Source organism: Aquila chrysaetos, chromosome 8 (assembly GCF_900496995.4).
Source record: "Aquila chrysaetos chrysaetos chromosome 8, bAquChr1.4, whole genome shotgun sequence".
Classification (NCBI taxonomy): domain Eukaryota; kingdom Metazoa; phylum Chordata; class Aves; order Accipitriformes; family Accipitridae; genus Aquila; species Aquila chrysaetos.
The window spans coordinates 421,731-448,214 of record NC_044011.1 but is presented as its reverse complement, the minus strand read 5'-3'; the positions used below and the strand labels follow the sequence as shown (position 1 = coordinate 448,214).

Sequence of the window (26,484 nt, the reverse complement as noted above, 5' to 3'; positions counted from 1 at the left end):
CATGAGTAAAAGCCACAGTCTCATGTCCTGTGATGGGCTCCAGAGGAGAGGCAGAGGCTGAAGGGGCCTGACAGACGGCTCTTCGCATGCCTTCTCCTGCCCTCCCGGGCCGGCACAGCGATCACCTGGCTCCTGCGTGGGCTCCTTACTTTGTGCAGCCGGCGAGGTGCTCAAGAAGAGAGTTCAACAGGAGCAGGAAAGCCCGAGAGATGCAGTGTTGGAGGCAGCTGTGACAGGAGCAGGGGTGCACCCCTTTCGGGCAATGGAGCCAGTGAGAAGCGGGCAGGTTCTCAGCAGGTCTGGAGCAGGGTTCATCTGAACAAAACGCATTGTTTGGCAGAGCTGAGTCAAACCATGTCGCATCTTACAACATGAGAGTGTCCCAGGCCAGGGCCAGCGCAAGTACTGTGCCCATCAGCGCATCTGTCCTGGCCTTATGCCTCTGGCAGCGATGGGTGCCCAGTGCTCTGGCAGAGGGGCCACCTCTCCCGCAGACAGTAGGCAGAGTCCTGGGGGGGGGGCGGGCAGTGCTGAACACGTGTCTTTCAGCCAGCGGTGGTTTTTCCCCCGGGGACCGTGCCCCATGCACGCTCCAAGGAGCACAGTGCTGGGTGAGGATGCAGTCACTGCTCTCTGCTCACCCGCCTGTGCTGCAGGCGAGCGGCTCTCGGCAGGGAGACGTCGGTCAAACCCCTTCCCGGGGAGGTGGTACCTGGCTCCTCCGGTGAGCTGGAGAGCAGGGCTGGACGAGTGGGGTCATGCGGAGGGAGCAGAGCCTGCCTGCGCGGGAGATCAGCACTGTGACACTCAGCCTAGCCAGAGCTACTGTAGGAACAACGTTTCGTTAAATGTTTCTCCCGCCGGATGGGGATTTGTGGGGCTGCAGCTGTGCGAGACGTGGCCTGCAGCTGTACTGTGGCTCCAGCAGCCCCGGATCACCCGGCGTCACCCTGTGTGTGCCAGGTTAGCGTTTGAGTAGGACGTGGCTGTGGTCCCGTGTTGATCCCCTCCTTAATGTTTCCGGTATCGCTGAGTAGAAACAATCAGACCTTAGGGAACAGAAATTAGCGCCGGCCTCAATTGCTTTGTGTTTTGTGTAAACAGCCTCACCGGGCAGAACAACCTCCTCGTTTAACCCAGAGAGACAACAAGCTCTTGTCCGGGCTTTTGGCTCGCGCGGGGCTGACACACACGTTCGTATCCTTCCTATTTGCATGACCCTCATGTGAGGATTTCGGACCGCAGTAAACCCGGAGAGGAACGGCTGCCTGGGACGGCGCAGGCAGCGCGGGGGCTGGTCCCGCAGCCTGGGGAGCGGGACGGGGCTTCTCCTGGACACGCCGCTCCGGAACCCCGCGCCAGAACCGCCGAGGAATTGTCTGAACGAGGCGCTTTCCTACGGCTCCACTTAGGCTGCCTCGCCCCGCCGGGGGCTTCACTCACGGCGGCCCCGTCGCCCGGAGCCCCGCGGGGGTCGGCGGGCGGGGAAGGGGCTGCCCTGCGGGGAGGGGAGGGCTCGGAGCCCTCGGGGCCGCGCCACGGCAGCGCGGCCCCGGGTGGTAGCCGGGCCGTGTCCCCCCCGGCCAGGGCCTCGCGGGGAGGACGGGGCGGGGGGGGGATGCCCACCGTCCCCGCTGGCCGAGCCGGGGCGGCGGGCCCGCCGTGCCCGGTGCCAGGGTGCGGAGCGCTCTGCCCGCTGCGCGCAGCCCGTGTCTGCTGCCGCAGTGCTGGGTGCCCGTCCCGGTGCCGCGGCCGGTGCCGGTGCCGGTGCCCGTGCCCGTGCCCGGCGGCGGGGCCGGTGGCGCAGCGCAGGCGGGGGGCGGTGGCCGCGCGGGGGCGGGCCCGGGCGGGGCGGGGGAGGTGCCGCCGGGCGGGGCCGCGGCGGGGCCGGTGCCGGGGCCGGTGCCCGTGCCCGTGCCCGTGGGTCGCTCCTGGCTGCGGGGCCGCGGCGGCACCAGGTGGCGAAGCTCCGCGGGAGCGGCCGCCCCGGACCGGGCCGAGCCGATGCCGGCGGCCGAGCCCGCCGCCGCCGGAGCCATGTCCCAGCCCGAGGCGGAGCGGGCGGGCGGCGGCTCCGCTCCGGAGCCGGAGCCGGGGGCCGGGGCCGGGGCCGGGGCCGGGGCTCCCCGCGCGGGCCCCCCACCGCAGCCGCGGCCGGCGGCCCTCGGGGCGCGACTCCCGCCGCGCCTCCTCCCGCTTCAACCGGCGGAGCTCGGCCGAGCTGGAGCTGCTGGGCTACCCGGCGCCGGGCGGGGGGCGCGGGGGGTCGCCGCCGCCGCCGCCGGGCGCCGCGGGGCACCGGGAACCGGAGGAGACGGAGAGCGAGGAGGTGGAGACGCGCGCGGTCGCCACCTCCCCCGACGGCCGGTTCCTCAAGTTCGACATCGAGATCGGCCGCGGCTCCTTCAAGACCGTCTACAAGGGGCTGGACACGGAGACCACCGTGGAGGTGGCCTGGTGCGAGCTGCAGGTACGGCCGCCCGCGGGGCCGCGCTGCCGGGGGCGGGTGGGCGGGCGGCCGGCCGGCCGCCCGTGCCTCTGCCCGCGCCCTGCCAGTTCCCGCAGACCCCCGCCCCGGGGGAGGGGGTGTCGGCAGGGGCAGCTGGACCCTTCTCCGTCCCGTTCCCCTGGCGTGGGCAGCCCTCCCCCCCCCCCCCCCCCTCCGGCCCGGAGCCCCTCTGCCCGCCGCTGCCGTGCGGGAGCCTCGGGGCATCTCCCCGGGGCTGGAGCCCGTCCCAGAGAGGGCAGGGACCCACGATCCCCCATTTCTGCCAGGGACGTCGGTCCCCTTCTGCAGTCGGGCTGCAGCGGCAGAGCAGGGCCAGGCACCGGCCGCCGGGCTCGGTCTCAGTCTCCCCGCGCTGCGCCCGTCTCTGCTGGTGCCTCGGCGCTGCGCGGGGCTCTTGGCCCGGGCCCAGGCTCCGGCTTAACGCTGCTGCTCCCGGCCCGCCTGCCCATCACGTGCTGTTTTCCATTTGCCTTCTCGCTGCCTGTGCTTCGGAGCACACCGGGATGCCCGCACTCCGGGTGCCAGTCCCCGCTCTGGGAGCTTACAGGTGGATCCAGGACCAGCTGCTGGGGCTGAGCACCCCGCTGCCCTTTCAGTGCCCACCAGCTTGCAGCGTTCCCTTTGGAAGGGCGGCGAGGGCAGTGGTGCCCTCTCTGGTGCCAGCCTCTGCACGTGTGCCTGTGCCAGCACTGGAGTTGGCTCTGAGGTTTGCTCTGATAGCCCTCAACGTGCTCTGGAGCACGTGCCTGTGGCGAGCCTGGGGCTGGGCATCAGTTGGGAGCAGGGTACGGTGCGACCTTGGTGCGCTTTGGCCGCTTGACCTTGGCTGAAGTGGTGTCTGTGGGCACCTGTGTGTGGTTTCTATGATGCTGCCACGGGCTCTCTGCTGGGAGTGCCTGGACCTGTGGTTTTCCAGGTCTCTGAGCAGCATCCGCATCTCCTCTCTGTTGCCGCACTCTCCATCCCCTTCGCTGCCTGCAGCAGGACGCTAACAGCAGGACGCTGAGGGCAGTGGTGAAGGTGTTGCCTCTGCAATGCCTTCTCCTGCTTGTTGCTTTTGATGGGCCTGATCGTGTCCAGGGAAATGCAGATGGAGAGCTGTCCTATGGGGCTCCCTTTTCTCATTGGAGCCCCTGGGGAGGGGCTTCGGCAAAGTCCATAGTCTCCAACAGGCTCCTCACCCTGGGGTGGCTGCTGCGGCTGGAAGGTCCAAGTCCTTGTTTACACAGAAAAACGTGTCTTGCGAGTTTGTTGTCTTGTTCCTAAAACCTTGGTGCAGCTGCAGGTGGCTGCCTGGGCTGGGTCCTTGGAGCGGCTGCAGCCCAGTAGTGCAAGAAGAGATCCTGAGATAGCGGTGGGTGATTTCTGGAGAGGCTGACTGTGGCCTCTTAGCAAAGAAGGTGAGGTCTTGGGCCTCTGCCTGCCTTCGTGGATTGCACAATTGCTTCAGCTGGCTGCTGAGAACTGGCTTAGGGCTCCCTCCCTTGTGTGGCCCTGTGGCTCTGTCCGAACGCTCCTGAGATCCATTTGGGTCCCGCGTCCCTTTTGGGCAGTGAGGGAAGCGCCAGTCTATGGCTGGCAGGGAAGGGCTCTCCTTGGTGAGCCCAGGACCTTCTCTGGATGAGTCAGCCGTGCCCGGCACTTCCCGCCTGGCTGGCTCCGTGTCCCTCCCTCCAGGCCTCAACCCCTCATCACAGATGTGCCCCAGCTCCCCTGTGCTGGCAGCCGGCATGTGTGGCGGGGCTGGCAGCACAGCTTGCTCCCTGCCCTCCTGCTTGTCCCTGCGGCCGGGCTGCGCTGCTCTGCAGGACCCCAGTCCCCACCCTGCTGTCAGAGTGGCTCCCACATGTCCACTGGGGCTGGATGCAGCCCCTGGCACCCATCCTGCAGCCCAGGGCAGGGTCCGTGTGCACATGGGGCTCTGGCAAAGAGCTGGCCACGGTCTGGCAGCGGTGCGGGCAGGGCGTGCCTGCGGCTGCGTGCGGGCAGCTCTGGTGTCCTGTAAGGTGGCTGCTGGGGGAACAAGGCGGCACCGTCCCAGGTGGAGGAAAGGGAGTTGGGAAGAAAAATGTTCCTGTGCCCCAAGTCCAGCAGGCACATGCTGGCCCCGCTGCCTGCCCTGTGAGCCTGCCAGGCCGGCGTGGGCTGGAGCTGCAGGAGCCACTCACTTGGCCCACGGGGAGCTGGCAGGGGACATTGCGGAGAGGCTGAGCTCCTGCCAGGGACCATCCCATGAGCATCCCATGGTGTCTGGCAGACCTGGCTCCCCTCTGCTGCCTGCCATCACCCTCCTAGAGGAGCGCAGCCTGGTTGTAGCTGAGAGCCTCTCAAGGGCCGGATGGCATGGGCAGCCATGGCCCCACTCCAGTCCTGCGCAGCCCCGACGCCTGCGCTGCTCTCTATCCCTCCCCCCAACCCTCTCCCTTCCCCACCCAGTATTCAGCTGCATCCCCCTGACTGCTCTTTATCCAGTGTCTCTTGTCCCAAAATCCACGTCCCATGAGGGGCTGAGAGCACAGAAGCAGACTTTAAAAAGTTTGGTTTTTTTCAGCAATCATGCAAAGAATCAGACACTGTGACACAAATACGGGATTTGGAACCGCAAATAAAAATGGTTGTGGTTCTGCCCTTTTAAAAATAGCTTTGTCCTGTGTCTTTCACAGTTCTCCTTGTATTGCCTTTCAACTCTAAATGAATACCTAACCTCAGCCCTGACCTGTTCCGGTCCAGAGAGCCTTGTCCAGCTGCTGTGATGGCTCCCAGTCCCAAATCCTAGCTCTCCGTGCCGTTCTTGCCCTGCCCTTCCCTCCCCACTGCCTGGCAACCTGGAGGTCGTTTTTGCCTGTTCCCTGCCTTCCTGTGGGACCCCTCTGGGGACCTGCCCGTCCCAGTCCCCCCAGTCCTGAACGCAGTGTCTGTCTTTGCCTCCTGCCCACGTCCTGCAGCTCTGTTGTGACCTGTTTGTGCTTTCCAGCTTTAGACTGGGGACTATTTCTGTTGATAGGTGCTGCGGGCAGTAGGGCAGGAGGAAGCAGGGAGGAAACCAGAGGCCCAGAGCAGGATCGAGCTGTAAATACCTGGCCGTGAGCGGTTTTCCTGTGGGTCCCCTCAGGCTCCCTGCAGGCAAAAGCAGCCTGGGTGGTGGGCACTGCCATGCCTCCCCCAGCTCCCACGCCCAGGTCGGGCAGGTAACCTCGGCTGGCTGCCCCAGGGCCTGCAGGGCATCTTTCTTCCCAAATTCCTGCATCTTCTCAAAATCCTGTCCATCGCATGCCCAGCCCATCCTGCCTGCGCTGTGGCTGGGAATTTAGCCTCGACTGAGCCTGGCGAGGCCCTGGGGCAGCACCTGGGACTCAGCCCTGCATGGGGCCAGGAGCTGTGCCTGTCTGGGAGATGAACAGAGGAGACTGGGCGGATTTGCTCACGGGGGTCCTGCAGGCTTGGGTACTTGAGTGTGTGCATGCTTGTGTGCCTGGGAGCGTGCATGAGGTCACCTCTCGCCAAGCAGTGAGGGGCAGACCTGTGGGGAGGAGCAGTGGGGCGCAGGCACTCGCTGCTGCCGTAGTGCCAGCTCCTCTGCTGGGGGGTCGTTGGGCTTGGAGCCTCCTGCGGCTGGAGGTGCTGTGGCCGTGGCCAGAGGGAGGGTGCTGGGTGGTCTCCAGCGCGTGCTCCATGCCCTGCCATGGCGTCGCTATGAACATCCCTCCAGCGCGAGTGCCCCCCTTTCCAGGCATGACTCTCAGTCCTGCACAATGGGGCTTTCGCAGGCCGCTGGGACCCACTGCCTGGGGCATCACAGAGCCAGGGTCCTGTGAGGGCTGCAGGAGTGGAAGAACCCTGTGAGGGCTGTGGACTCTCCGCAGAGCACTGGCGCTTCCTCACACTGGGGAGAGCCTCCTGCCGCAGAGGCGAGAGTTGTCCTCTGCCACCGAGCCTGGCCCTACCTCCTCCCACGCTGGCCTTGGCTCCTGCCATTGGCCATGCTGGGCTCCCCAGCAGCCAGCTCCTGGCTCGTGGGATGGGGCTGGACCGCTGCCACCCAGCTTCTTACGCGGCCCCGCGCTGCCATCCCCAGCGTCCTCCTCTGCCCTGCACGAGGTGCTGCTAGGAGAGGACACGGTGTCCCCGCGCACTGTGCAGGGTGACGGGGCTCTGCTGGCAGTCCTGCCTGCCCTGCCCTCCCCTCCCTGGTGCCCAGTGCCGGGCTGAGCAGCTCCTCTGGTTGGGCTGGGCTGGGCTGGGCTCTGCTCCCCGCTGCCAGTGCTCAGTGGGGAGAGCTTCAGGATGCCTGGACCTGGGACCGGCCGCTGCTTTGGTCGTGTGGGAGGAATGGTGCTGGGTGAGCCCAGCAGTCCTGGCACAGGCTTAGGGGACGAGCTTGGCTCCCCCAGGCCTTGCTCCAGGCGCCCTGGGAGAGGTGGCCTTGTGCCAGGGGTCCTGCCTGGGGTTGGGGGTGGCACAGTGGGGGCTGCGCTGGCACAACTGCTCCAAGTGGGGTCCCCTCTCGCCAAGCTGGGAGAGCCGTGGCCACCCATGACTCCCTCTCTGCCCGTGTTCGTAGCCTGTCGGCTTCCCCATGCCCTTGCAGGTTTGTGGGATGCTGTGAAGCCTCCAGGCTCCTCGGTGGGTAGTGGGGGGGCCAGGAGGTCCGAGGGCAGCTTTGGCGCTGGGCAGGGCAGCCGGTGTGCCGCCGGGCTGCACAGGGGCTTTGGTCGCTGTTTTCCTCCTTGGGTATGAAAGATCCCATTCATCCCGCTGCAGCAGGGCTCAGGTTCTCATCTGGGCTGAGCCGGGTCCCTGAGCGTGTGTTAAAAGCAGAGGGGATTATGGAGCGGCTCCAGCCTGGCCGTGGGGCCGGCTGTGATGCAATGAAAATATTACGAAAGCTGCTTGGGCTGATGGATGGCGGCCACAGGCCAAGGAGCTGAGCAGGGCTCTGGCAGCGCAGTGGCTGCCTGCAGCAGCTCGGGTTTCCTCAGCTCCGCAAGCGTGGGCTGGACGGGGGTCCCGGCTGGGAGGCCCCCAGGCTCTGCAGCGGCCGGGCCCTTTGGGATCCCAGGCTGTGGTGGAGTTTTCACTGCTCTGCTCCTGCTCCTGCCCGGGGCTCAGCGCTCGCAGTTGCCCAGGCTTGGGGCAGGACCCAGCTCCTTCTTGGGTCCGGCCGGCCGGCTCCCCCCTTCCTGCACTTCGGGGCTGTGTCCCTCCAGGACGAGGGGTCTGTGTCCTCCCTGCTGGCTCCAGCTCTGCTCAGTGCCCGTGTCAGTGCTCGGCTTTGGTTTCCACTTTAATTAACTCGAGCAGGAGGAACATGGAAAAACCTGGGCTGGAGCCTCCCCCGCCTGCTTTCCCCAACAAAGGCCTCATTGAGGCTGGCCCGGCACCCTGCCATGCCGGTGCCCAGTGCTGGGAGCCGGTGGTGCCCCGGTGGGGGGGCAGGACTGTCCTGGGGGGCAGAGGGGCCACGGCCGTCAGGTCTGCACGGTGGGCAGCAGCCATTGCAGAGCCCCCCCGTGTCCTCTCCGCTGAGTGGCTGCAGGCTGGGGCTCCCTGTCCTGCAGTGGGGTGGTGGGCACCAGCTGGGGGCTAAGAGCAATGGGAGCGGGGACAGGCAGCCCTGGCACAGGGCAGCTTTCATGGCAGGGAAGCAACATGGGCTTCTCGATGCACCAGCTGTCATGGGAGACTTTGGCCATCCCTCCCCAAACCAGGGGAGAGTGGCTCCATCCAGAGCAGCGCTGCGGAGGGCTGGGGTGTGGGGAATGGCCAGGTGGGGTGAGACCATGGTCTGGGACAGCCCCAGCCCCGCATGAGCCCCTGTGCTGGGAGAAAGCAGGTCTGACCCTGGCTCTGCGCTGGGGCCACAGCAGCCCCCACTGCCTCATACATAGGGTGTGGGGACGAGGATGTGAGGGTCCCTTGTAAGCCAGGGCATCCCCCTGTGCTCGCTATGGACCCTGCGTGTCCCCCTCACCTCCCCACCGGCTCCTGCAGACGCGGAAGCTGTCGAAGACAGAGCGGCAGCGGTTCAGCGAGGAGGTGGAGATGCTGAAGGGGCTGCAGCATCCCAACATCGTCCGCTTCTATGACTCCTGGAAGTCATCCATCAAAGGCCAGATCTGCATCGTGCTCGTCACAGAGCTCATGACGTCTGGCACCCTGAAAACGTGAGCAGGGTCTGCCAGGTTGGGGTGTGCAGGGGAGGGGACGGGGTCTCTGCGGTGACAGGGAGGCGAGGGACAGGCTGGCACCCCCCGGCTGGGCACTTGACATGGGCATTTGGGTGGGGATGACAGGCTGTGGTGGGATCTGGGCAGATGACAGGGCAGGGCTGGGAGCTGGAGACAGAAATCAGGGGTTGCTGCTGGATGTTTGGAGACCCAGGAGCTTCACTGGCACCGTCCTGCGTGGGGACAGTGTGGCCCAGGCGCCCTCATGCCATTTGGGGTGGCAGCACTGGTGGCTCAGGGAGCTCGGCTCCTCCTGGGCTGCATTTTCTGTGCTGCCTCTGCAGAGCCCAGCCGGGGAGGGAACTGGGAGCCCCTGACTCCAAGACGCTCTTTGCTGCTCACCCTGCACGGGCACCTGCATCCGTACGGGCTTGGCGTGGCAGCGGGAGGCGGGTGGGCTGGGGATGGGGCCGGGGCTGGAGCAGAGGGCTAAGGCCCATGGGTCCGAGCCCCGTGGGTCTCCTGGCAGCTATCTGAAGCGGTTCAAGGAGATGAAGCTGAAGGTGCTGCAGCGCTGGAGCCGGCAGATCCTCAAGGGGCTGCATTTCCTGCACACCCGCTCCCCCCCCATCATCCACCGCGACCTCAAGTGCGACAACATCTTCATCACGGGCCCCACCGGCTCGGTCAAGATCGGGGACCTGGGCCTGGCCACGCTCAAGCGAGCCTCCTTCGCCAAGAGTGTCATAGGTGGGGTACTGGTACGGCACCAGTGGGGCCGGGCTTGCGGCTGCCCTGCGGGGGCTGTGGGTGGGTTGGCTCCCCAGGGGTGCTGAGCCCCGCTGCCACCTCCAGGCACCCCCGAGTTCATGGCGCCAGAGATGTACGAGGAGAAGTATGACGAGGCGGTGGACGTCTACGCCTTCGGGATGTGCATGCTGGAGATGGCCACCTCGGAGTACCCCTACTCCGAGTGCCAGAACGCCGCCCAGATCTACCGCAAGGTCACCTCGGTGAGCGGCGTCAGCCCCTGGGCTGGGGGCAATGCTGCTGGCTGGTGCCATGGGCACGGGAGCTGGGGTGAGGGGACCGGGGCTGGGGGGGGGGGGGGGGGGGGGGCGGTCAGATGGAGCTGTTGTGCCTCGCTGCTCCCTGAAATGTGTCACCGTGCAGGTTGTGCAAGCAGCTAAAAATAGTCTGGGCGGTGAGAGGGTGCTGTGCTGGGGCCCGTGGGGGGCGGGGGGACCGTGGCTTGGCCAGACCCCGTGTCCCTTGCCCTGCGCCAGGCGCTGCCAGCACATTAATGAGGTGGAACAGGAGCGGGTCTGCTTGGGCACCCCCTGCCTGGGGCACCATGGCTGCCCCAGCTGGTCCTGGCTGGTTCCTGCCTGCTCCTGCCTGCTGGGGTGGAAACTTGGAGCCGCGGGGCATCCTGGCCCCGGCCGCCCATGCAGGCACACGTGGCCCAGCTGCGGGAGCCACTGCTGGGCTGGTGGGGCCCCGGGCTGGGAGCCCTGTCCCCACATGTCCCCTGCTGCCGGTGAGGCTGTGCTTGGGGGCACCGGGGACTGCGGGGCTGCGGCTGCCTGGGGAGCATCCAGCAGCACCATGGCCCCGCAGAGCCTGGGTTCAGCCCCAAGCCCTGGAAACCCGGCGCTGTGGCAGGGTCTGGCACAGGAGGCACTGACGCCCATCACCCCCAGGGCCTGAAGCCCAGCAGCTTCTACAAGGTGAAGGTGCCAGAGCTGAAGGAGATCATCGAGGGCTGCATCCGCATGGACAAGAACGAGAGGTGGGGGGTGAGCGGGGGCTTGGGTGGCAGAGCCCCCCCCAGGTCCCAGCCCCACACTGAGCTGTGCTCCCTGCAGGTACACCATCCAGGACCTGCTGGAGCACTCCTTCTTCCAGGAGGACACGGGAGTGCATGTGGAACTGGCTGAGGAGGATGACGGCGTCAAGTCTGGGCTCAAACTCTGGCTGCGCATGGATGACACGAAGAAGCTGCATGGCAAGTACAAAGACAACAACGCCATCGAGTTCCTCTTTGAGCTCTACAAGGATGTGGCAGAGGAGGTGGCCCAGGAGATGGTGGGTACAGGGATGGAGGGACCCTGGGCACCACGGGGGTCCCTGTGCCCTGACTCAATGAGCCCTCTCCCGTGCAGGTGGTCCTGGGCTTCGTCTGCGAGGCTGACTACAAGCTGGTGGCCAAGGCGGTGCGGGACCGTGTGGTCGCCATCAAGCGCAAGCGAGAGAAGCTGAAGCGTGCCCAGGACATGCTGTCGCCTGCAGAGCCAGAGCAGCCGCCGGGTGTCCTGCAGCTGCTGGAGGAGCTCAAGTCCCCGCTGCCGCCTGGCGTCCCTGTGCCTGCCCCAGCCACCCCCGGCTCTGGGGACTCTGTCTTCAGCAGCACCTTCCCCCCGGAGCCCGAGGAGCCCGAGGCTGACCAGCACCAGCACTTCGCCTACCGGCACACCAGCTACTCCTCGGCCACCTGTGAGTAGGCGTCAGGCAGGGGGACAGCAGGGCGAACTGGGGTGGGGGGACAACAGGGGGGACAGTGGGGTGACCTGGGGCAGGAAGCGGGTCCCTCCCCACCTCCAGCTGTGCCGTGCACCCAGCCCCACAGCCATTTCCCAAAGGCACAAACCAGGGAGGGGGGCTTGCTCTGGCCACGCTCATGTGAGCGCTCCTCCACAGCTGACTGCGAGACGGATGGCTACCTGAGCTCTTCTGGCTTCCTGGACTCCCCGGACCTGGCCCATCACAGCTTCTCGGTGGGGGATCCTGCCAGCCCGCCGCCCACCCGCCCCATACGCTGCTTCCCCACGGTGAGCGGGGCCCCACGGGCCGGGGGTCAGGGCAGCTGTGGCACCAGCTCATGCCATCCTCTCCCCACAGAGCATCGCGGTGCAGCTGCCCACCGAGCGCCTGCCCCCAGCCAGCGGCTTCTCCTCCCCAGTGGACAGGTGAGGCTGCAGGGGTCCGGGTGGGGGCCAGACAGGGAGTACAGCAGCTGGGAACAGCCATGCTGATGCTCCAGCGCTGGGGCTTCCTGCAGCTATGCCTCAGATGTGGCATCTGGCATGAGCGACAGCTGCGAGGGGCTCTCGGCTGGTGAGCGGAGCGCCAAGCTGCCGCCCAAGCGGGCTTCAGGAAAGCTGCTGCGGCGCCGAGCCCGGTCCAGGCTGCGCATCACCAACGTGAGTACCATGAGTGCCAGGCGGGCGGGCGGGCGCTTCCCAGGCTGAAGCTGGCCCTGCCGCTTGCAGATCTCCGACAAGAACGACCGGGTGGTGGAGTGCCAGCTGCAGACCTACAACAACAAGATGGTGACCTTCAAGTTTGACCTGGATGGGGACAATCCGGAGGAAATCGCGGCCGTCATGGTGAGTGCAGAGCAGGGGTGAGGGACTGCCTGGCCGTGCCGGGCACTGACCGGCCCCCTCCGCCTCCAGGTCCACAACGAGTTCATCCTCAAGTCGGAGCGGGACGGCTTCATCCACCGCATACGGGACATCATCCACCGCGTGGAGACCCTGCTCCGCAAGGACGGGCGCAGCACCACCGAGCTGCCCGAGAGCCCTGAGGCTGACCGTGGCGCGGGCAGCCCCGTGAGTGCCCAGCCTGGCCCCACCAGCACTGGGGAAGCTGCTGATGCTGAGCACGGCTGGGGGTGCTGCCTGGCCACAGGGAGTCCAGTGGGGAGGGGACTGGGGTGCAGCGTTCTTCCAGCCCCGGGCAGAAGCAGCTCTGTGCCTGCAGCTCTGGGTCACTTGCCCGCTTCTGCGATGGGTCGTGGTGCCCCCCTGCCCAGCGGAGCCGCCGGCTCCTGTCCCTGCACGCAGTGGGGCTGGGGTGGGGGCCAGCGGGGGCTTGGCTTAGCCTCTCTGGGATCTCTGCCTTGGTGCTGGGCTCAGCCACATCCCCCTTGGCAGGCGGACCTGCAGCTGCTGGAGCTCTCGCGTTCCATCTCCTCCTCGTCCTCGCTCAGTGGTACGTCTCTGCCCCTGTGCGGGCCCTTCCTGCCCCCCCCCCAGCCCCGTGCCGGGCGGGTGATGGCCCTGGCTGAGCCCAGGGGGTCCCGCAGAGCACGTCCTGCCTGGGCTGAACATCGGCTGTCACCCCTGTGCCACAGACCTGGGCTGCACCAGTCCCAGCCTCTCGGTCCAGTCCCCCATCCTGCCGTCGCTGAGCAGCTCCCCATTGGAGAATGACCTTGTCAGCCCCACAGAGCTGCCGGCAGCCCCAGCGCATGAGCTGCAGCAGACGCTGATGGGCTCCCCCACAGGTACCAGCCCTGGTGGGGCCAGGCATGTCCATCCCGCAGCCCATGCAGCCGCTGTGCCTTGACCGGTCCCTTGCCAGCGTGGGGCTCAGAGCTGCCTGGGCAGCGGGTGGAGGGGGCTCATAGGGCCAGGGGCCACTCCTGGTGCTCCTCTCTCTGCAGGCTCCATGCAGACCTGGCCCCTCGTCTCAACGGCTCCCTCCTGGCTGACGGCTTCACCGGCATTCCCGCAGACCCCCCCAAGCACCCCGGGGGGGCCTGTCCCACCAGCCCTGTCCCAAGCCCTTCTGTCCCCACTGCCACTCCCCACATCCCCTGTCCCCAGTGGGCCCAGCAACCCCCTGAGCCCAGCTGGGACCAGCACGTGCTGGTCCCCCACCACCCCCCTCCTGTCCCTGGCCAACGTCTTCTCCCTGGCAGTGATGAGCGTGGCCCACACGCTGCTGCCCACCGTCTCCTCCATTGCTGGCTCCGGCGGGCACCTCTACCCCCCACTGCTGCCACGGCCACAGAGCCTTGTCCTGGGGCCCCCGCGCTTCGTCTACCCTGACCCTGCCAGCATGGCCAAGTCAGCCCCGGCCCGTGGTGGGACCCAGGAGTCAGCGGGGGCTGATGTCCCCACTGCTGGGGTGCCCATGCCATTCCCTCCCCCGGCACCAGCCTCGCCATGCCCCGCAGGCAGCGAGGCTGCAAGGAGTCTCCTGCCATCACTGAGCACATCTACGCCGGGGAGCCCGGAGGGTAGTGCGGTGAGTGTGAGGGTGACAGGGGCTCCCTGGGGCCATTTGAGGTGGGGCTCAGCACTGGGGGGGGCCAGGTTGTTGCTGCAGATGCTGCCCTGGGATGGGACAGGGAGCCCCATGGCATGGGGAGCAACAGTGGGGGGAGCAGGTGACGTGGGAGGACCCGGGGCGGGGAAGCTGACAGCGCTCGGGTGCCTGCAGGTGCAGCCTGGCTCCCCCAAGCCCAGCCACTCGCTCATTGTCTCAGAGTCGCCAGCCTCTGGCGTGCCCAAGGCCCGGCTCTCGCCCATCAACGAAGGTGAGGTGGGGAAGGGCCAAGGCTGCGCCATATGGCCCCTGTCTGTGCTGGGGCACCGCGATGTCCCTGCTAGCCCATGGGCCCTGAACCCCACCAACTGTCCCCTGTCCCCAGCAGAAGCCAAGCCCCAGATCCTGGGCCGGTTCCAGGTGACACCGACCAAGGACCCGGACGCGACCTCCCCGCTGCCAGGCAGCAGCGAGGGCACCGGTGAGGGTGAGCAGTGTGGCACGGAGCCGGCGGTGAGCAGCTCCCCACTGCCCGCAGCCCCTGACACAGGGGGCAGCTCAAGCAGCGACTCGGACTTGGCACTGGAGATGGCAGAGCAGGACCCCGAGGCTGAGGAGGCGCTGGCCAAGGAGGGCACGGTGGTGCCGGCGGAGAGCGACCGGGAGGGCCCCGGGGAGGAGGGCGCAGAGAGCGCGCCGCAGGCGGTGCTGAGCCAGGTGTGGCTGAGCTACTCCCGCAGCTTGTCCTACCTGAGCAGCGATGACACGGAGAGCGAGGACGAGGAGATCTGGGAGGAGCTGCAGAACCTGCGCCAGAAGTGAGCAGCCCCACGGCACGAGGGGGAGCGGGGTGGTGGGCTGCACCTGGGAGGCAGAGCAGGGGCTGCAGGAGGGGACAGGTCTTCCCACCCTCCCCAGGTGGGAGGATGACAGCCCTCCCTGGAGGCCCTGGCTTGGCCTGGCGCAGTGCAGCGCAGGGCTTGCAGGGCTCAGCTGTCAGCCCCCATCTCCTCCCCAGGCACCTGGCTGAGGTGCAGCTGCTGCAGAGTGCCCAGAAGAAGGAGATCGAGGAGCTGTACCTGCGGATGGGGAAGCAGCCGCCGCTGGGCATCGTCTCCCCTGCTGCCATGCTCTCCAGCCGCCAGCGACGCCTCTCCAAGGGCAGCTTCAACCCCTCCCGCCGCAACAGCCTGCAGCGCCTGGAGCTGGCGCAGCCCCCAGGTGCCAGCCCCTGTCCCCCAGCTCCCTTCCGGGGCCCCTGCAGGCTGGGTGGGGGCTGTGGGATGGGGACCCCCGGGGCCGGGGGTCAGGCCCACGAGGGGTGCGTGTCTGCACCCCTGCTGGTGCCCCTGCTCAGGGCCGGTCTGTCCCAGCAGGCATCATGCGCCGTAACTCGCTGAGCGGCAGCAGCACCGGCTCGCAGGAGCAGCGGCTGAGCAAGGGGGTGACCTTCGCTGATGACTTCGGCCGGATGGTAAGGAAGAGGTGGAGGGCTGATCCCGCTGCTGGTGGCCCCGTGCCGCTCCCGACGGGCCCCGGCTCACCACTGCTTCTCTCCCCAGTAGCCAGCTGGCCAGGAGTGACCTCATGAACTACCTCAACCAAGTGCCTGCTGCCCAAGGGGTGGGTGAGAGCCTCTGTGCCTCCTGGGAGGACAGCACCGGCCCTGGGGGCAACCAGCGCCCTCGGGCTGAGCCAGCTGGGTGCCTGGCCCCTGCCTTGGCCCCTGTGCCCCTTGGCTATGCGCCCGCGGCAGGATACCTGCTGCCTCTGTATCAGAGGGAGGGCAGGCCTGTCCCATGCTTGTCCTCCCATCTCCTCCCTCCTTGTGCCCCCTGGCCCCCTCCCTGCCGTTCCCAGCCCGTTTGCTCAAGCTCGGCCCCAGCTGCAGGACACATGCAAGGCGCCGCCATCCTTCATGGCTTTATTCTGAGCTGAACCCACGCAGGCAGAACCGGGCCCCGCTGGTGCCCTGCCCTGAGCAGAACCACCTCCCCCCACCGCGTCCCAGCCATGATACATCCCCATCCCGGCCACCACGCCACCCTCCAGCTCTGCCCTGGGGCTGCTCCAGGCCTGCTCCCTGCATGGGACAACATACGCGGGGGCTGAGCCCACTGCCCTGGGGCTGCCCTGCTTGCTGCCACCCTCATCTCATTCTGCACAGCCCAGAACGACCTGGCTGCGGAGTAGGAAGAAGCTTCCCTCAGCCCCGTAAGGCGATAGAGCTGGTGCACCAGGAATGGCAGTGGGTGCACTTTGTTACAAACTGATGTCTGGAAGGTGTTTTCATAAATATGAATTAAATACAAATGGGGTCTCTCTGTGTCTGTCTGGCGGGACTCGTAGACACTGTCCTTGCTGTTGGCTCGCGATAAGAGTGCAAACTGAGTAAGATGATAAAGAGCAAAATAGAAAGTTGCTTTATCTCAGCAGACACCTGAGTGGGTATTAAGATCCTGAGCTGGACTCTGGCCACGAGCTGCTTTAACAACAGGCGCTGACGCAGTCTCCAGACAGGGTATTTATTGTGGAAAGTGACGGGCACCTGGGCACCCCTGCCCTTCCCAGGAACAAGTTCCTGGCAAAGACCCTGTCTGCTCTCCAGGACAAAGGCGGCTGCCTGCAGGGGAGGAAGCCCTGCCTGCAGGGGAGCCACCCCAGTGCACTGAGCGCCGTGCAGGCCCAGACCCCCGTAAAGGCAGCTGCCCCATGCTCAGGGCCAGGCGCATCCCCTGTGCTCGAGGCCTGTCCTGCCCCGCGGGGGCTGCAGTGCACTCACGGGGTTTACCGGGGCTGGGCTGGGCCCTCCGTGCTCAGCTCGCTGCGCTCTCGGCCCGCGCCTGGGCCCGCGCCCGCGCCGCCTCCGCCTCCTGCTCCAGATCGTCCAGGAACCGTTCCTGCGACACCGAGTAGAAGGTGTAGCCGTCTGGGGGGGGGGGGGGGTGTTAAGGAAAAGAGCGGGCGCAGCCCCGGCGCGGCCCTCCCCCGGCCCCGCCCCGCCCCGGCCCCGGAGGATACAGATGCCAAACGCCACCGCGCCGATGCCGAGCGCCAGCAGCGCGTTGCGGCTGCGGAGCCGCCGCTGCAGAGCCCGCTGGCGCTGGGCGCGCTCCACCTGCGCCATGAAAAGGCGCTGCTCGGAGCTGAGCCCCGGCTCCCGCACCGGGTCGATGCGCCGCGCGAACGCCGCCTCCCGGCCCGGCTCCCCCGGCGCCGCCATCTTCCCCGCCGCCGCTTCCGCACGGCGCGGCGACGCCACATCCGGCAAAGGGGCGGGGCGGGAGGGCGCATCCAATCGGAAGGGCGCGGGCGACGCAGGCTCGCTAGCGCAGCGGCGGCGGCGGGAGCGGGGCGTCGAGCAGTTGGCTATGAGGCCCGGCGCGCGGCGGAGGCGCACTCTGATTGGCCAGCCGGGGCCCCGTGACCAGGAAGGCGCCGAGGTGTGGCCGTGGCGGCCTCGTCCCGGGAGCGGCCTCACTGCCGAGGGGCCACGGCTGTCCGGCTGCGCCTCTTGGGCTCTGGGGCCCCTCCCCGCTGGCGATGACGAATCGCTGGGGTGCCGCTGAAGTTAATTGTTGTCCTTAAGGCTCCTGAGCTGAACCGCTGGATGGGGTCCCAGGCGCAAGTGGCATCCTGGTGCCGTGACCCAGGCCCCGTCTTTGGCGAGGTCACTCCTGAGGTTATCGAGGATACGCTGATCCATTTGGCCACGGAAAACGAACAGTACTTGAGCAAACTGTCAGATCGGGCTGGATGCTTCAAAGAGACCCAGGTTGTGGGTGAGGCTCCTCTTCTCCACTACAGCTAACTCTTGAGGTGGTTAGTAGCCATATGATTAGCTTCAGTTGACTGAAATGAACGACTGTTGCACTTTTTTGCAGAATTTATATTCCTTTTGTCTGAAAAATGGCACTTGGACCAATCGGCAAGGTACCAAGCGGTGGAGTTACTTGAAAGGTAATAAATGTCCTGAATGCTTGGTGCATTTCTCATTTCTCTCACGTGGTTACGCTGTGCGTGTTCCATACCACTCGTTCAAACCGTGCATAATGTTTTTAGCATGTCTAGAGCTTTGGCTCTTGACTCATTTATTTCAAATTAATAGCTATCCGTATATTCTGAGTACATGCAGAATTGATTTTCTTAGCAGCAGAGAACTGTTTTCTGAGCAATTGTGGGTTTTGTAGGTTTATGATCAAGCAAGTAGAACACATCTGTAAGTCCTCCAGAGAGAACGTTAAAGGTCGTGAACAAGGACAAGGGAGCAGCTGGAGCTCTCTGAAAGATCAGATATACGACACGTTTGTCCTGCGACTTGTGTCGTGCATCCAGCTTGCAAGCAAACTTTCCTTACACTATAATGTAAGCCAGCTAAACCTTTTCTTATACCATTTTTTAGCAGTGTAGTAAAATATGTAGTATATTAATTTCTCTTAAAAAAATAGATTTCCTCTTTTAAAGACAATAGCGATAATGAAATGCAAAGGATGTTGGAGACCTAAATCCCTTCCATTTAGGGCATGTTAGTTGTCACTCATCAAACAATTTGCCAGGAAATGTTCCCAGTACTAGGGGAAAAAAGTACAGGTAGTGGGAAAACTCGGCCTGTGGTTGTCGAAAATTGTATGGCTACAGAGGGTTCACCCCTGTGTGGGGAAGGTTTGTGGAGTAGAGGAAACCTGCAGGAAAGAAGGTCTGAGCTGGATTTCTCGTGCCAGCTTAAAAGACAAGTTAAGAGACCTGGGTTAGTGGGCAGCATCACCACTGCAGTGGCTTATGCTTAAATTCAGTGGGAGGAGTAAAACAAGAAAGTCCTTTGTTCTTAGCAAGTGCCTTCTTGCCTAGAAAATAACTTGTCTTTTTTTTTCCTCTTCAGATAGTTAACAGTGACACAGCTTTAAAATTCCTGCAATCCTTAAAATACTCATACACTAAACAGGAATTGCTTGAGTCGGAGCTTGCTGTTTTAAAAACTCTGCACTTCCAGATCAACATGTCAACTCCTTTGGCTTACATGGAATTGCTTTTAGAGGTTTTAGGTAAAAGTATTAATAGGACAGAATGGGAAAGAATTTTTTTAAAAGCATAATAGAGCTATTACTGATCTGAACCAAAATGTCTCATACTACAGATTTTTGCATACTGTGATGGCAAGTGAAACATTTCAGATTGTCCAGGACTTTACTTTTTGGATGAGAACTTTGTCCTTGGTAGAATCTGATGAATGTTGTTGGACAGCCAGTCGTGACTTATTCAGTAAAAGATTAAGAGTGTAAAACCCCCAAAACCTAGTGTAAGGCCACATTTTCTCCAATGACTTACCATTTTTTTGGCCCAGGTCTGACAACCTCAATTTCGGAATGAGTGAAATTATACTGAGATTGAGAAAGCCTATGGCATGAGAAGGCCTGTGGCATTCAGAAACAAAGGGCAGTTGTCACCAGAAATCTTCATCCCTCGCTTAACAGTAACTAGCACTTCTTTCTAATTCAGTTTAATGACTCAAAATGCATGGCTGATTATCTACGATCTCTGTGCTAGGACACAACGGCTGCCTGCTTCCTGCAAAACCATTACATCAGATGTGTATGCAACTACTAGACTTCTCCTATCTCACAAGAGATACCATCTATGACACTTTGTTGAAGATTGCCATTGAAAATTCAACACCGAGCAAACTGCAGGTGTAAGTAGCTTGCGTGACTATTGCTTAAAATAACTGTTTGAAATTAAAACCCTAAAAAAACCTACGAAATAGTAGCATAATTTCCATTATGCCATTTTTTGGGCATGTTTGAAAAAATTTTAATTTTGGGGGCTTTCAGCTTTATTGATCTTAATATGCCACTTCAAAGCAACATGTTTCACCACATTTGCTTTAGGGGCAAGCTAGGAAAGTGTTTAACTTAATCATAGAAATCTTTAGTAGAAATCGTAGTGCTTTAGCACTGCCAATTAAAATTAAAAGTATCAGGCTTTACTTGGACTGAAAGGCTGAATAAGCCAACATGTCTGTAGGTTGTACAGCGATTACAGAAGTAGGTGCTTTTGAACTTAACGCTAGCATCATTTTACACCAGAAGACGGTTTTAATTCTGCAGAGCAAAGTTTTTGACAGTAAAGGAAGATTTCATGCTCTTGGCTGTTGGAATCATCAGCACAAGCGTGTTCATACTAAACCCTGGGCATTGGAAGCAGGTACAGTCACTTCTAAACGCATTGGCTCTACATGAAAAAAATGCAAAGGTTGTTTATATGTTTAAGCACAGCAAGAAGACAGGTGGACTCTACTGGGAATAGCATGAGGGAGGTGACACCTTTCAGGTTTTTTAGCAGGAAGCATGTGTACTTTTGTAAAAGCATTACGAGGGTACATGGGCAATTCTGCAAGAAGGCTTGTGCTTGTGCTAGTGTGAGCGTATCCTCACGCTTCAGCTTCTTTATAGCCAGAACAAATCCCCACAGACATCGTTTCGTTGACAGCTGGAGAAGCAATCCCATGGGGCAACTTTCTGCCCAAACTGCTACTGAATACTGTAATAAATAACCTATTACAGATAGTAGCTTTTTCATTTTACTTCTTTAGTAGAAGCAATTAAATTAAAAAAAAAAAAAAAGAACGAAACAGAAAAAACCCACCGCAAAGCAAGCAAGTAAACAAAAAAACAACCAAATAAAAAAACATACTGAGGCTTCAACTTTTGTTGAAGTGCACCCATGGAGCACTATTATTCTCATTAGATTTGGAGGATGAAGAAGTATGTCTGTAAACTAATGTCTCTTAAGGCACTGTAAGTAAGTTGTTGGTTGGTTTTTTTTTAAGGTTGTGGAGCATTTAAACTGTATCACTGGCATTACTTCACAAAGTATCTTAGAATTTTCTTACGCAGTACTGAAACACATCATTGGCAGTACCATTCCAAAGCAGCACTACAGGAACTGTGGAACAAAAGCTCCAGAGAACAGAATTATGCCTCTTAAATAGAACTATCATCTCCTACGGCCAGTCGCTAGCATATCAGTAGCAAACTGTTACGCTGCTGGTAATAGTCCATCTTCTGCAATACTGCACAGGGAACCCAACGCAATTTGGGTTTACTTTCAGTTTTGAACACCAGGTGTTCTGTAACATTTTGTATGTTACGTGTTAACTAGAAAAGCCTGTCCTTTCAGGCTAGTGCTGTGATGGGAGGCACATAGGAGGAAAGCAGCACTTAGAAATACCTCTTTCAGCACCAAAAAAATTATTGTAAGGGCTACATCTTCTAAGTTATGAATAGAAGTTTCCTTTGAATAAAGAGATAACTCTAAGAAGTGTCATGTTTTGAAAAGGTGTTAATGTGCGTGGTATTCTGCTTGGTAATCAGTTTGGCTAGAAGCAGCTTGCACGCTCAATCATTACAAACAGGGCTGTACTTTATTTCTCCACTTACTGCTTTTTAAGAAATTACTGTGTCGGGCAGCCTGCTGCAGCCAGGCTGCTTGTTACTGTGTTCCCTCTTTGCCAGGGCTCAGAGCCTGTTTGCTCTTACCTTATGACAGCCAGCTAGTTGACCAGTGCTGTGAAAAGGACAGAATCCCACCAGTTTTGAAAGCAATGCAATTGTTGTGACAGCAGGTGCCTGTTCAGCATGTCCCTGTAAGTGCCTGGGGCTGTTTATGCTGTGCCTGGCATATGCTAGATGAAAGCACTCTTTGTGTAGAATAGTGTTTTATTATTTATTCAGTGCACCTCTGTGCAAGAACAGGCTGCAGGAAGTATTACAAGTAGTTAATATCATCATAGCTAACAGTATTCTAAACAGGATCAAACCTTAAGTTAGTGACACACAGAAGTGCTGATATGACTTAGAAAATACTTTATTTCAAACTGTAGTTACTCTTTAATGACCAAGCAGAGCTTCAGTGAGTTCTTTCTTGTTATTCCCTGTGTTTGTAACATTTTGTTTTTCTAACCTATGTGTTAAGCTGTAACAGAGTTGTATCAAACTCACTGGTGTTTTGAAGTTCAACAGTAATTTATATGCGTATCTACAAACCCCAAAAGTACCAGTTTAGCATCTATTTAATAGCTAATTTTTTTTTATTCTGTTCAGCTCAATGATATAACTTTACATATTGCTTTTCTATATACTACTTGTAATAATGATATTCTAAATAAAGTGTCTTGTGGATTTTTGGTATTGTAAACATTTTGTACTGGTTAATATTAAGAGACATCTTAATTTGACTTTCTCCAATGAAATGCAGACACTCTACAGCTGCCAGGACAAGTTCTTTACACGGTTACTTGTTATAGAATTGGGATGAGACCCAGGCAAGACCCCACTTCAGGTTAGTTAACATGAATTTTAGTGCTTTTGTCCATTGCTCCTCAGAGTTAAATTGTGTTTTAATAGAGTAAGATCCACCACTGCCACCTGTATCTTCAATCTTTCCTTTCTCCACGTCCATCCTGTATCACACACAAAGTTTTATTAGTGCATTACTATTGCAAGCGTTTAATCTCAGTATGATGTCAAGTACTAAAATTGAAATCTGACATTCATATTATTCTGTGTAAGAATACTTTGTTTTTAAAGGAAATCTAGCAAGCCTCAGGTCTTCACCTGAGGAACTAGTTTTAGATTTCAGTTAAACTAAGAGCAAATGTGGTAATCCTGCATATTATAGAGAACACCGGATGATTTCAGAAAGACAGGACTGAAACAGCAAGCAGTGCTGTAGACAGGTCCAGAGGTCAGTTAGCGCTGTTCGGGACAGCGTATGAGGTGTTAATTTGACATGTGACATAGCAACACTCACCTATACGGCAAGCAAAACCGAGTTTCGCCTTTTTCCACTTCCTCTTTAAATTGCTGCACACAGTCCAGGAAAGCCACCATTGCATGATCAAACTTATTGTCCCAGAAGAACCTTAGGCCTCCAGAACAGTACAAGGGGAGCTCCTGGAAAAGAGATTCATTTCAGGCACCGCAGGCACTCCATTTTAAATATGGTCACTGCAGCTCTTCAGTGTTGTGTGAGGCTTAACTTTGTCACAGGATGCTTAGAAACGGTTTGTGGCACATAAGCCTGACTTGTTTTGTGGTAAGTGCCTACCGCATGCAGGCTTGGGTTCCTAATCACCAACAATCATCCAAATCGTGCTATCGTCCTCTGGCCAGCTGCAGTGTAGAGTTCAAGAGTCCTGTTGGTTTTAATGCTACTGGACAGCAGAACAAGTGGCTTGATATAGGATATGGAGTGAGATTATTATGTTGGAGAAGTCAGGGCAGCTAGCTCTCCTGTACCATAAATTCGTTAAGAGCTGAGCTTGTCTTCTGCATCCCCCAGCGTGACCAGGGCACTGTGGCATTCAAGGTCAGTGTCCTCCAATTTGTGTAGGATCTCTTACCTTTGATTTGTCTGTGAGGGACTCTAAATACGAGTGGTTGCCATATGGTACAAGACGGTATCTGAAAGGAGATATGATTCACAGGCAGGTGAGTCTAACTGCCTTTATCCGAGCCATAAATGAAATGTGTATTATATTGCATATACCTTTGAAACTTCAGGCCCATTTTGTTAGCAAGGGCATGTAGCAACAGCACAGTCTGCCCCCAGGCAGCATTGATCTCATTCCATTCTACAGGAACGCTGGGGAGACGGCCAAGTCTGAAGTTATTTATCGTGCCAAACTGACCACTGTGCCTGCGATAAAAGGAATTATAAATAAGCACACTGGGGCAGGAACAGCTTCTAGCATGCAAACCTAACAGTTGCAGAATGCACACTGCTAGCCAAGCAAAAGGAGGGTTTGGGGGCTCTAGTTAAAAAGCGTATATAAATAACAACCACTTGTTCTCTTCTTATGACAGAGTTAATAAAAAAAAAAAAAAAAAACCCACACCAAAAATCCCCAACCAAATACCCAAACCCCCTGAGCTACCTGTTCTGTAACACCTGACATTAGAGCATTACCGTTGGCTAGCAGAGTAGATCCCAGCTTGTTAACAGGGTTAGTGAAAGAGCCATTTCACAGTCTACTCTGACATCTGCACAGCGTCACAAACCTCTCAGCTGATGCTGTTGGGAGCCGTGACCAGTTGCTTTGTTGTGGCGTAACTATAACTTGACTAGCACCTTTCCTCTCAAACGCAGTATTACTTTAACGGCCCTACGTTACAGATTCTTAGCAAACTAACACAACATTCCAGCGTCTACGTTACCAGATGTGAAAGGTTGCATTGAACACGTTGGTTTTCTTTAATTTATCCAACTGCATCTGGGCATAGCGCATTTGGTTGTCCACACTTTTCAGCTCATCATCTAGCTCCAATTGTTGCCTCTTGAATTCACAGTATTCTTTCTGATACCTTTTAATAAAAGCAAGTCGAGAACTGCTAAGTGCAGCCTTTTACAGAGAAGTGATTGCTCACACGGTATACTAGGTTTCTTCGGTCTAGCCAACTTCAATTTTGCAAAGAACAAGCCACTCATATTTGGGCATTATTTACAGGTTTCTCCACATTATAATCTCATTTATCTGTTACCTAAAAACCCGGGCATAACCTGCAGTTGTAGTTCACTCACTGAGCTTCTTCCTGCTCCAGCCGCTCTGCCTCTGCTCTGACTCTCTCGAAGTCTTCAGCCACAATCTTGCGGTTCTTCTCAACGTCCTCTAGCTCCTGAATCAGTTGCTCTTCCTCCAGTGCAAGTTCTTTCAGTTCTGTTTGCAGTTTCTCCTTATCGTCCTCGTTCATTTGTTCCAGTATCTCCAGACATCTCCTAAAGGAGAGTGACAGGATTACCAAAACAGGGATCCTGGGAAACCCCCCGCCAACAGTCCCCAGTTCCGCGACAGCCTGCGGGCGTGCACAGAAATGCAAACAGTGGCTCTGATCTCACATGCACCTCTCGTTAATCCCGAGCTCTCCGCGTTGATCCTGCACTGTGAGTCAGGAACACACCCAGGAGAACAGGGGAGCGCGATGGTGACCCAGGGTCTGTTGCTGCCTGTCAGTAACCATCTCTGTGAAGCCCTCGATTGCGCGGGAACGCTGCCACGCAGGCGCTGCGGGCAGGTGGTATCAGTCATTCTGATGGGCTCACAGACTTCAGCTGGCAAAGCTGTGTACCACAGGACCCTCAAAATTTTTCATCTCATTCAGACAAAGAAAACCCCAAGTGCTGAACTCAGGGACGTCTCTTACTGATCACGGAAAGCTGGATGAAGGCTGTATTCTTTCCCTAGGCTTCAAGCTAAAGCAACTCAGTCTCAGATCACCTGCAGATCACTCACTTGTAGTTCTGGCACTCGTTCTCTGTGATGTTAAGCTGGGTGTCTAGTTGGTCTAGCAGAGTGTCTGTGCATTCCTCACACAGAGGGTGATCCACATCTGTCTGCCCAGACATAATGTCAAAGAGGTCGCCGGTGACCTGCAGGAAGAGCTCGCCATTAGCTCAGGTGAAGCCACGGGCAGCTGCCGGCTGGTTTCCAACAGACAGGCTTGTGCTTCTTCAATTGGCACAGTATTTTTTGCAGGTCAAATCTTGATTTAAAATAAGCAAGCTTTACTGAACTACTCACCCACAAAAATACTGGGAGGCCAGTGCTACGGGGAAATTTGCAGTTTAATCTTGGAGAGCATCTAGTGAGTTTACCAGCTCACGTAAAACTTGCCTTCAGTCTCCGGCTGAGGTTTTCCATCGTGCCGCCATCTGACGCCTCTCCGATCAGTGTGAAACTATTGGCGCTTTCTGTTGACATCATTCTTGGAAAGAATTTTATTGAGAGTTGAGTGCCGAGGGCCTCGGGGAGCCGGGTCTAGCGCTAGACTTCAATTTGAGACTAGCTCAAGAGTCGGAAAGGAAGAACACGCAAGACGTACTTGCAGACGGGCGGGGGAGCCTGCGTTTGAGAGGAGCTCTATGGGGACAGCCCTTGGGGTTAACCCGCAGCTAATAACCAGCGTCCCAAATATCGTGCATTTACGTGCTGCGCCGGCCGCCCGCGGAGGGGGATCCCTCGGGGGAATCTCTAAGGTGGTCACGCAAACGGGTCGCGAAGTGCAGCGCTGACGAGCGCTCTGCCGGCAGCGGCGGTGCCCCGCGGGGCAGGGGGGGGGGCCCTTCCCCGGGCAGCCCCTCGGCGCCGGCTCGGCCTGGCGGGAGCGCGGCGGCGGCCGTACCTGGCAGGCGGGATGAACCTCCTGGAGACGCCATCCTGCCGGTTCTCGGCGAAGGCTTCCTGCGGGGCAAGGGGACGCGGTCACCGGCGCCGGGGCCGGGGAGGGGTTGCTGGGGGGCCCGCCGCCGCGCCCATCCCTGCCGTACCTCCGTCAGCGCGCTCTCCTCTTCGTGCGCGTCCCCGGGCCGGGCAGGGGCGGCGGACAGCAGCGGGGCTGCGGGAGAGGAGGCGTCACCCGGGCCCGGGCCTGGGCCCCCGCCCCGGTGCCGGGCCCCCGCCCCCCCGCCCCGCCGGTACCGGTGAGCTCCTGGATGGTGAGGCGGTCGAGGATCTTGAAGGAGGTGTCGAGCTTCAGCGGCTGGCTGCAGCGCTGGCAGACGAAGCTGACCTGCGTGGTGCAGGCGGGCGGCCGGCTCCCCTCCATGCCGCCGCTCAGCCCCGCCGCGCCGCCGGGCTCCGCTCCGCCATCGCCGCGCGACGGATGTGACGCGAGCGGCAGGGCACGGTCCTGGCAGGGGTGTAGGGGCCGCGGCGGCCATTTTCTCTCCGCCCCGCCCCGCCCGGCCGTGTGAGCG

General features: G+C 59.7%; 4 protein-coding genes across 5 annotated transcripts; 2 read left to right on the top strand and 2 right to left on the bottom strand.

The window, feature by feature from the left end:
* Positions 1–1,957: 1,957 nt before the first annotated feature.
* On the top strand, positions 1,958–16,047 carry WNK4 (WNK lysine deficient protein kinase 4). Its single transcript, XM_041125386.1, is given in 20 exon segments — positions 1,958–2,103; positions 2,105–2,470; positions 8,501–8,673; positions 9,206–9,426; positions 9,532–9,689; positions 10,380–10,468; positions 10,545–10,764; positions 10,842–11,172; positions 11,377–11,507; positions 11,578–11,645; positions 11,738–11,879; positions 11,949–12,065; positions 12,135–12,290; positions 12,615–12,672; positions 12,815–12,967; positions 13,127–13,713; positions 13,909–14,552; positions 14,753–14,955; positions 15,111–15,208; positions 15,297–16,047. Coding segments are annotated over 20 exon segments (4,017 nt in total). The 5' UTR covers positions 1,958–2,004; the 3' UTR covers positions 15,300–16,047.
* A 198-nt stretch (positions 16,048–16,245) lies between these two features.
* On the bottom strand, positions 16,246–16,998 carry LOC115344904 (cytochrome c oxidase assembly factor 3 homolog, mitochondrial). Its single transcript, XM_030022915.2, is given in 3 exon segments — positions 16,246–16,663; positions 16,756–16,963; positions 16,966–16,998. Coding segments are annotated over 3 exon segments (354 nt in total). The 3' UTR covers positions 16,246–16,550.
* A 47-nt stretch (positions 16,999–17,045) lies between these two features.
* CNTD1 (cyclin N-terminal domain containing 1) lies at positions 17,046–21,909 on the top strand. Of its 2 annotated transcripts, XM_041125582.1 has the most exons (8): positions 17,046–17,177; positions 17,324–17,516; positions 17,619–17,694; positions 17,925–18,099; positions 18,614–18,776; positions 19,279–19,423; positions 19,839–19,935; positions 20,561–21,909. In XM_041125582.1, exons 1-8 carry the CDS (start codon positions 17,106–17,108, stop codon positions 20,720–20,722), a joined length of 1,083 nt encoding a protein of 360 aa, XP_040981516.1. In that variant the 5' UTR covers positions 17,046–17,105; the 3' UTR covers positions 20,723–21,909. The 2 variants fall into 2 exon arrangements, with proteins under 2 accessions (XP_040981516.1, XP_029877182.1); XM_030021322.2 differs by lacking the exon at positions 17,046–17,177 and having other exon boundaries at positions 17,382–17,509.
* Positions 21,582–26,405, bottom strand: BECN1 (beclin 1). The gene is made up of 11 exons (XM_030021320.2): positions 26,207–26,405; positions 26,056–26,123; positions 25,911–25,969; positions 25,403–25,493; positions 25,022–25,158; positions 24,313–24,507; positions 23,949–24,095; positions 23,281–23,430; positions 23,135–23,195; positions 22,543–22,685; positions 21,582–22,192 (listed from the first exon to the last, which is right to left on the bottom strand). Exons 1-11 carry the CDS (start codon positions 26,331–26,333, stop codon positions 22,024–22,026), a joined length of 1,347 nt encoding a protein of 448 aa, XP_029877180.1. The 5' UTR covers positions 26,334–26,405; the 3' UTR covers positions 21,582–22,023.
* Between the last annotated feature and the right edge of the window lie 79 nt (positions 26,406–26,484).

Excerpts from the sequence above, each read along its gene's own strand:
- CNTD1 (XM_041125582.1), top strand. The coding sequence starts at position 17,106 with ATGAGGCCCGGCGCGCGGCGGAGGCGCACTCTGATTGGCCAGCCGGGG. Across the intron at positions 17,178-17,323 it reads GTGACCAGGAAGGCGCCGAG|GCTCCTGAGCTGAACCGCTG; the intron begins GTGTGGCCGTGG and ends GTTGTCCTTAAG. Across the intron at positions 19,936-20,560 it reads ACCCTGGGCATTGGAAGCAG|GTTGTGGAGCATTTAAACTG; the intron begins GTACAGTCACTT and ends TTTTTTTTTAAG.
- BECN1 (XM_030021320.2), bottom strand. The coding sequence starts at position 26,333 with ATGGAGGGGAGCCGGCCGCCCGCCTGCACCACGCAGGTCAGCTTCGTC. Across the intron at positions 26,124-26,206 it reads CACCATCCAGGAGCTCACCG|CCCCGCTGCTGTCCGCCGCC; the intron begins GTACCGGCGGGG and ends CCTCTCCCGCAG. Across the intron at positions 25,159-25,402 it reads ACCTCAGCCGGAGACTGAAG|GTCACCGGCGACCTCTTTGA; the intron begins GCAAGTTTTACG and ends CTCTTCCTGCAG.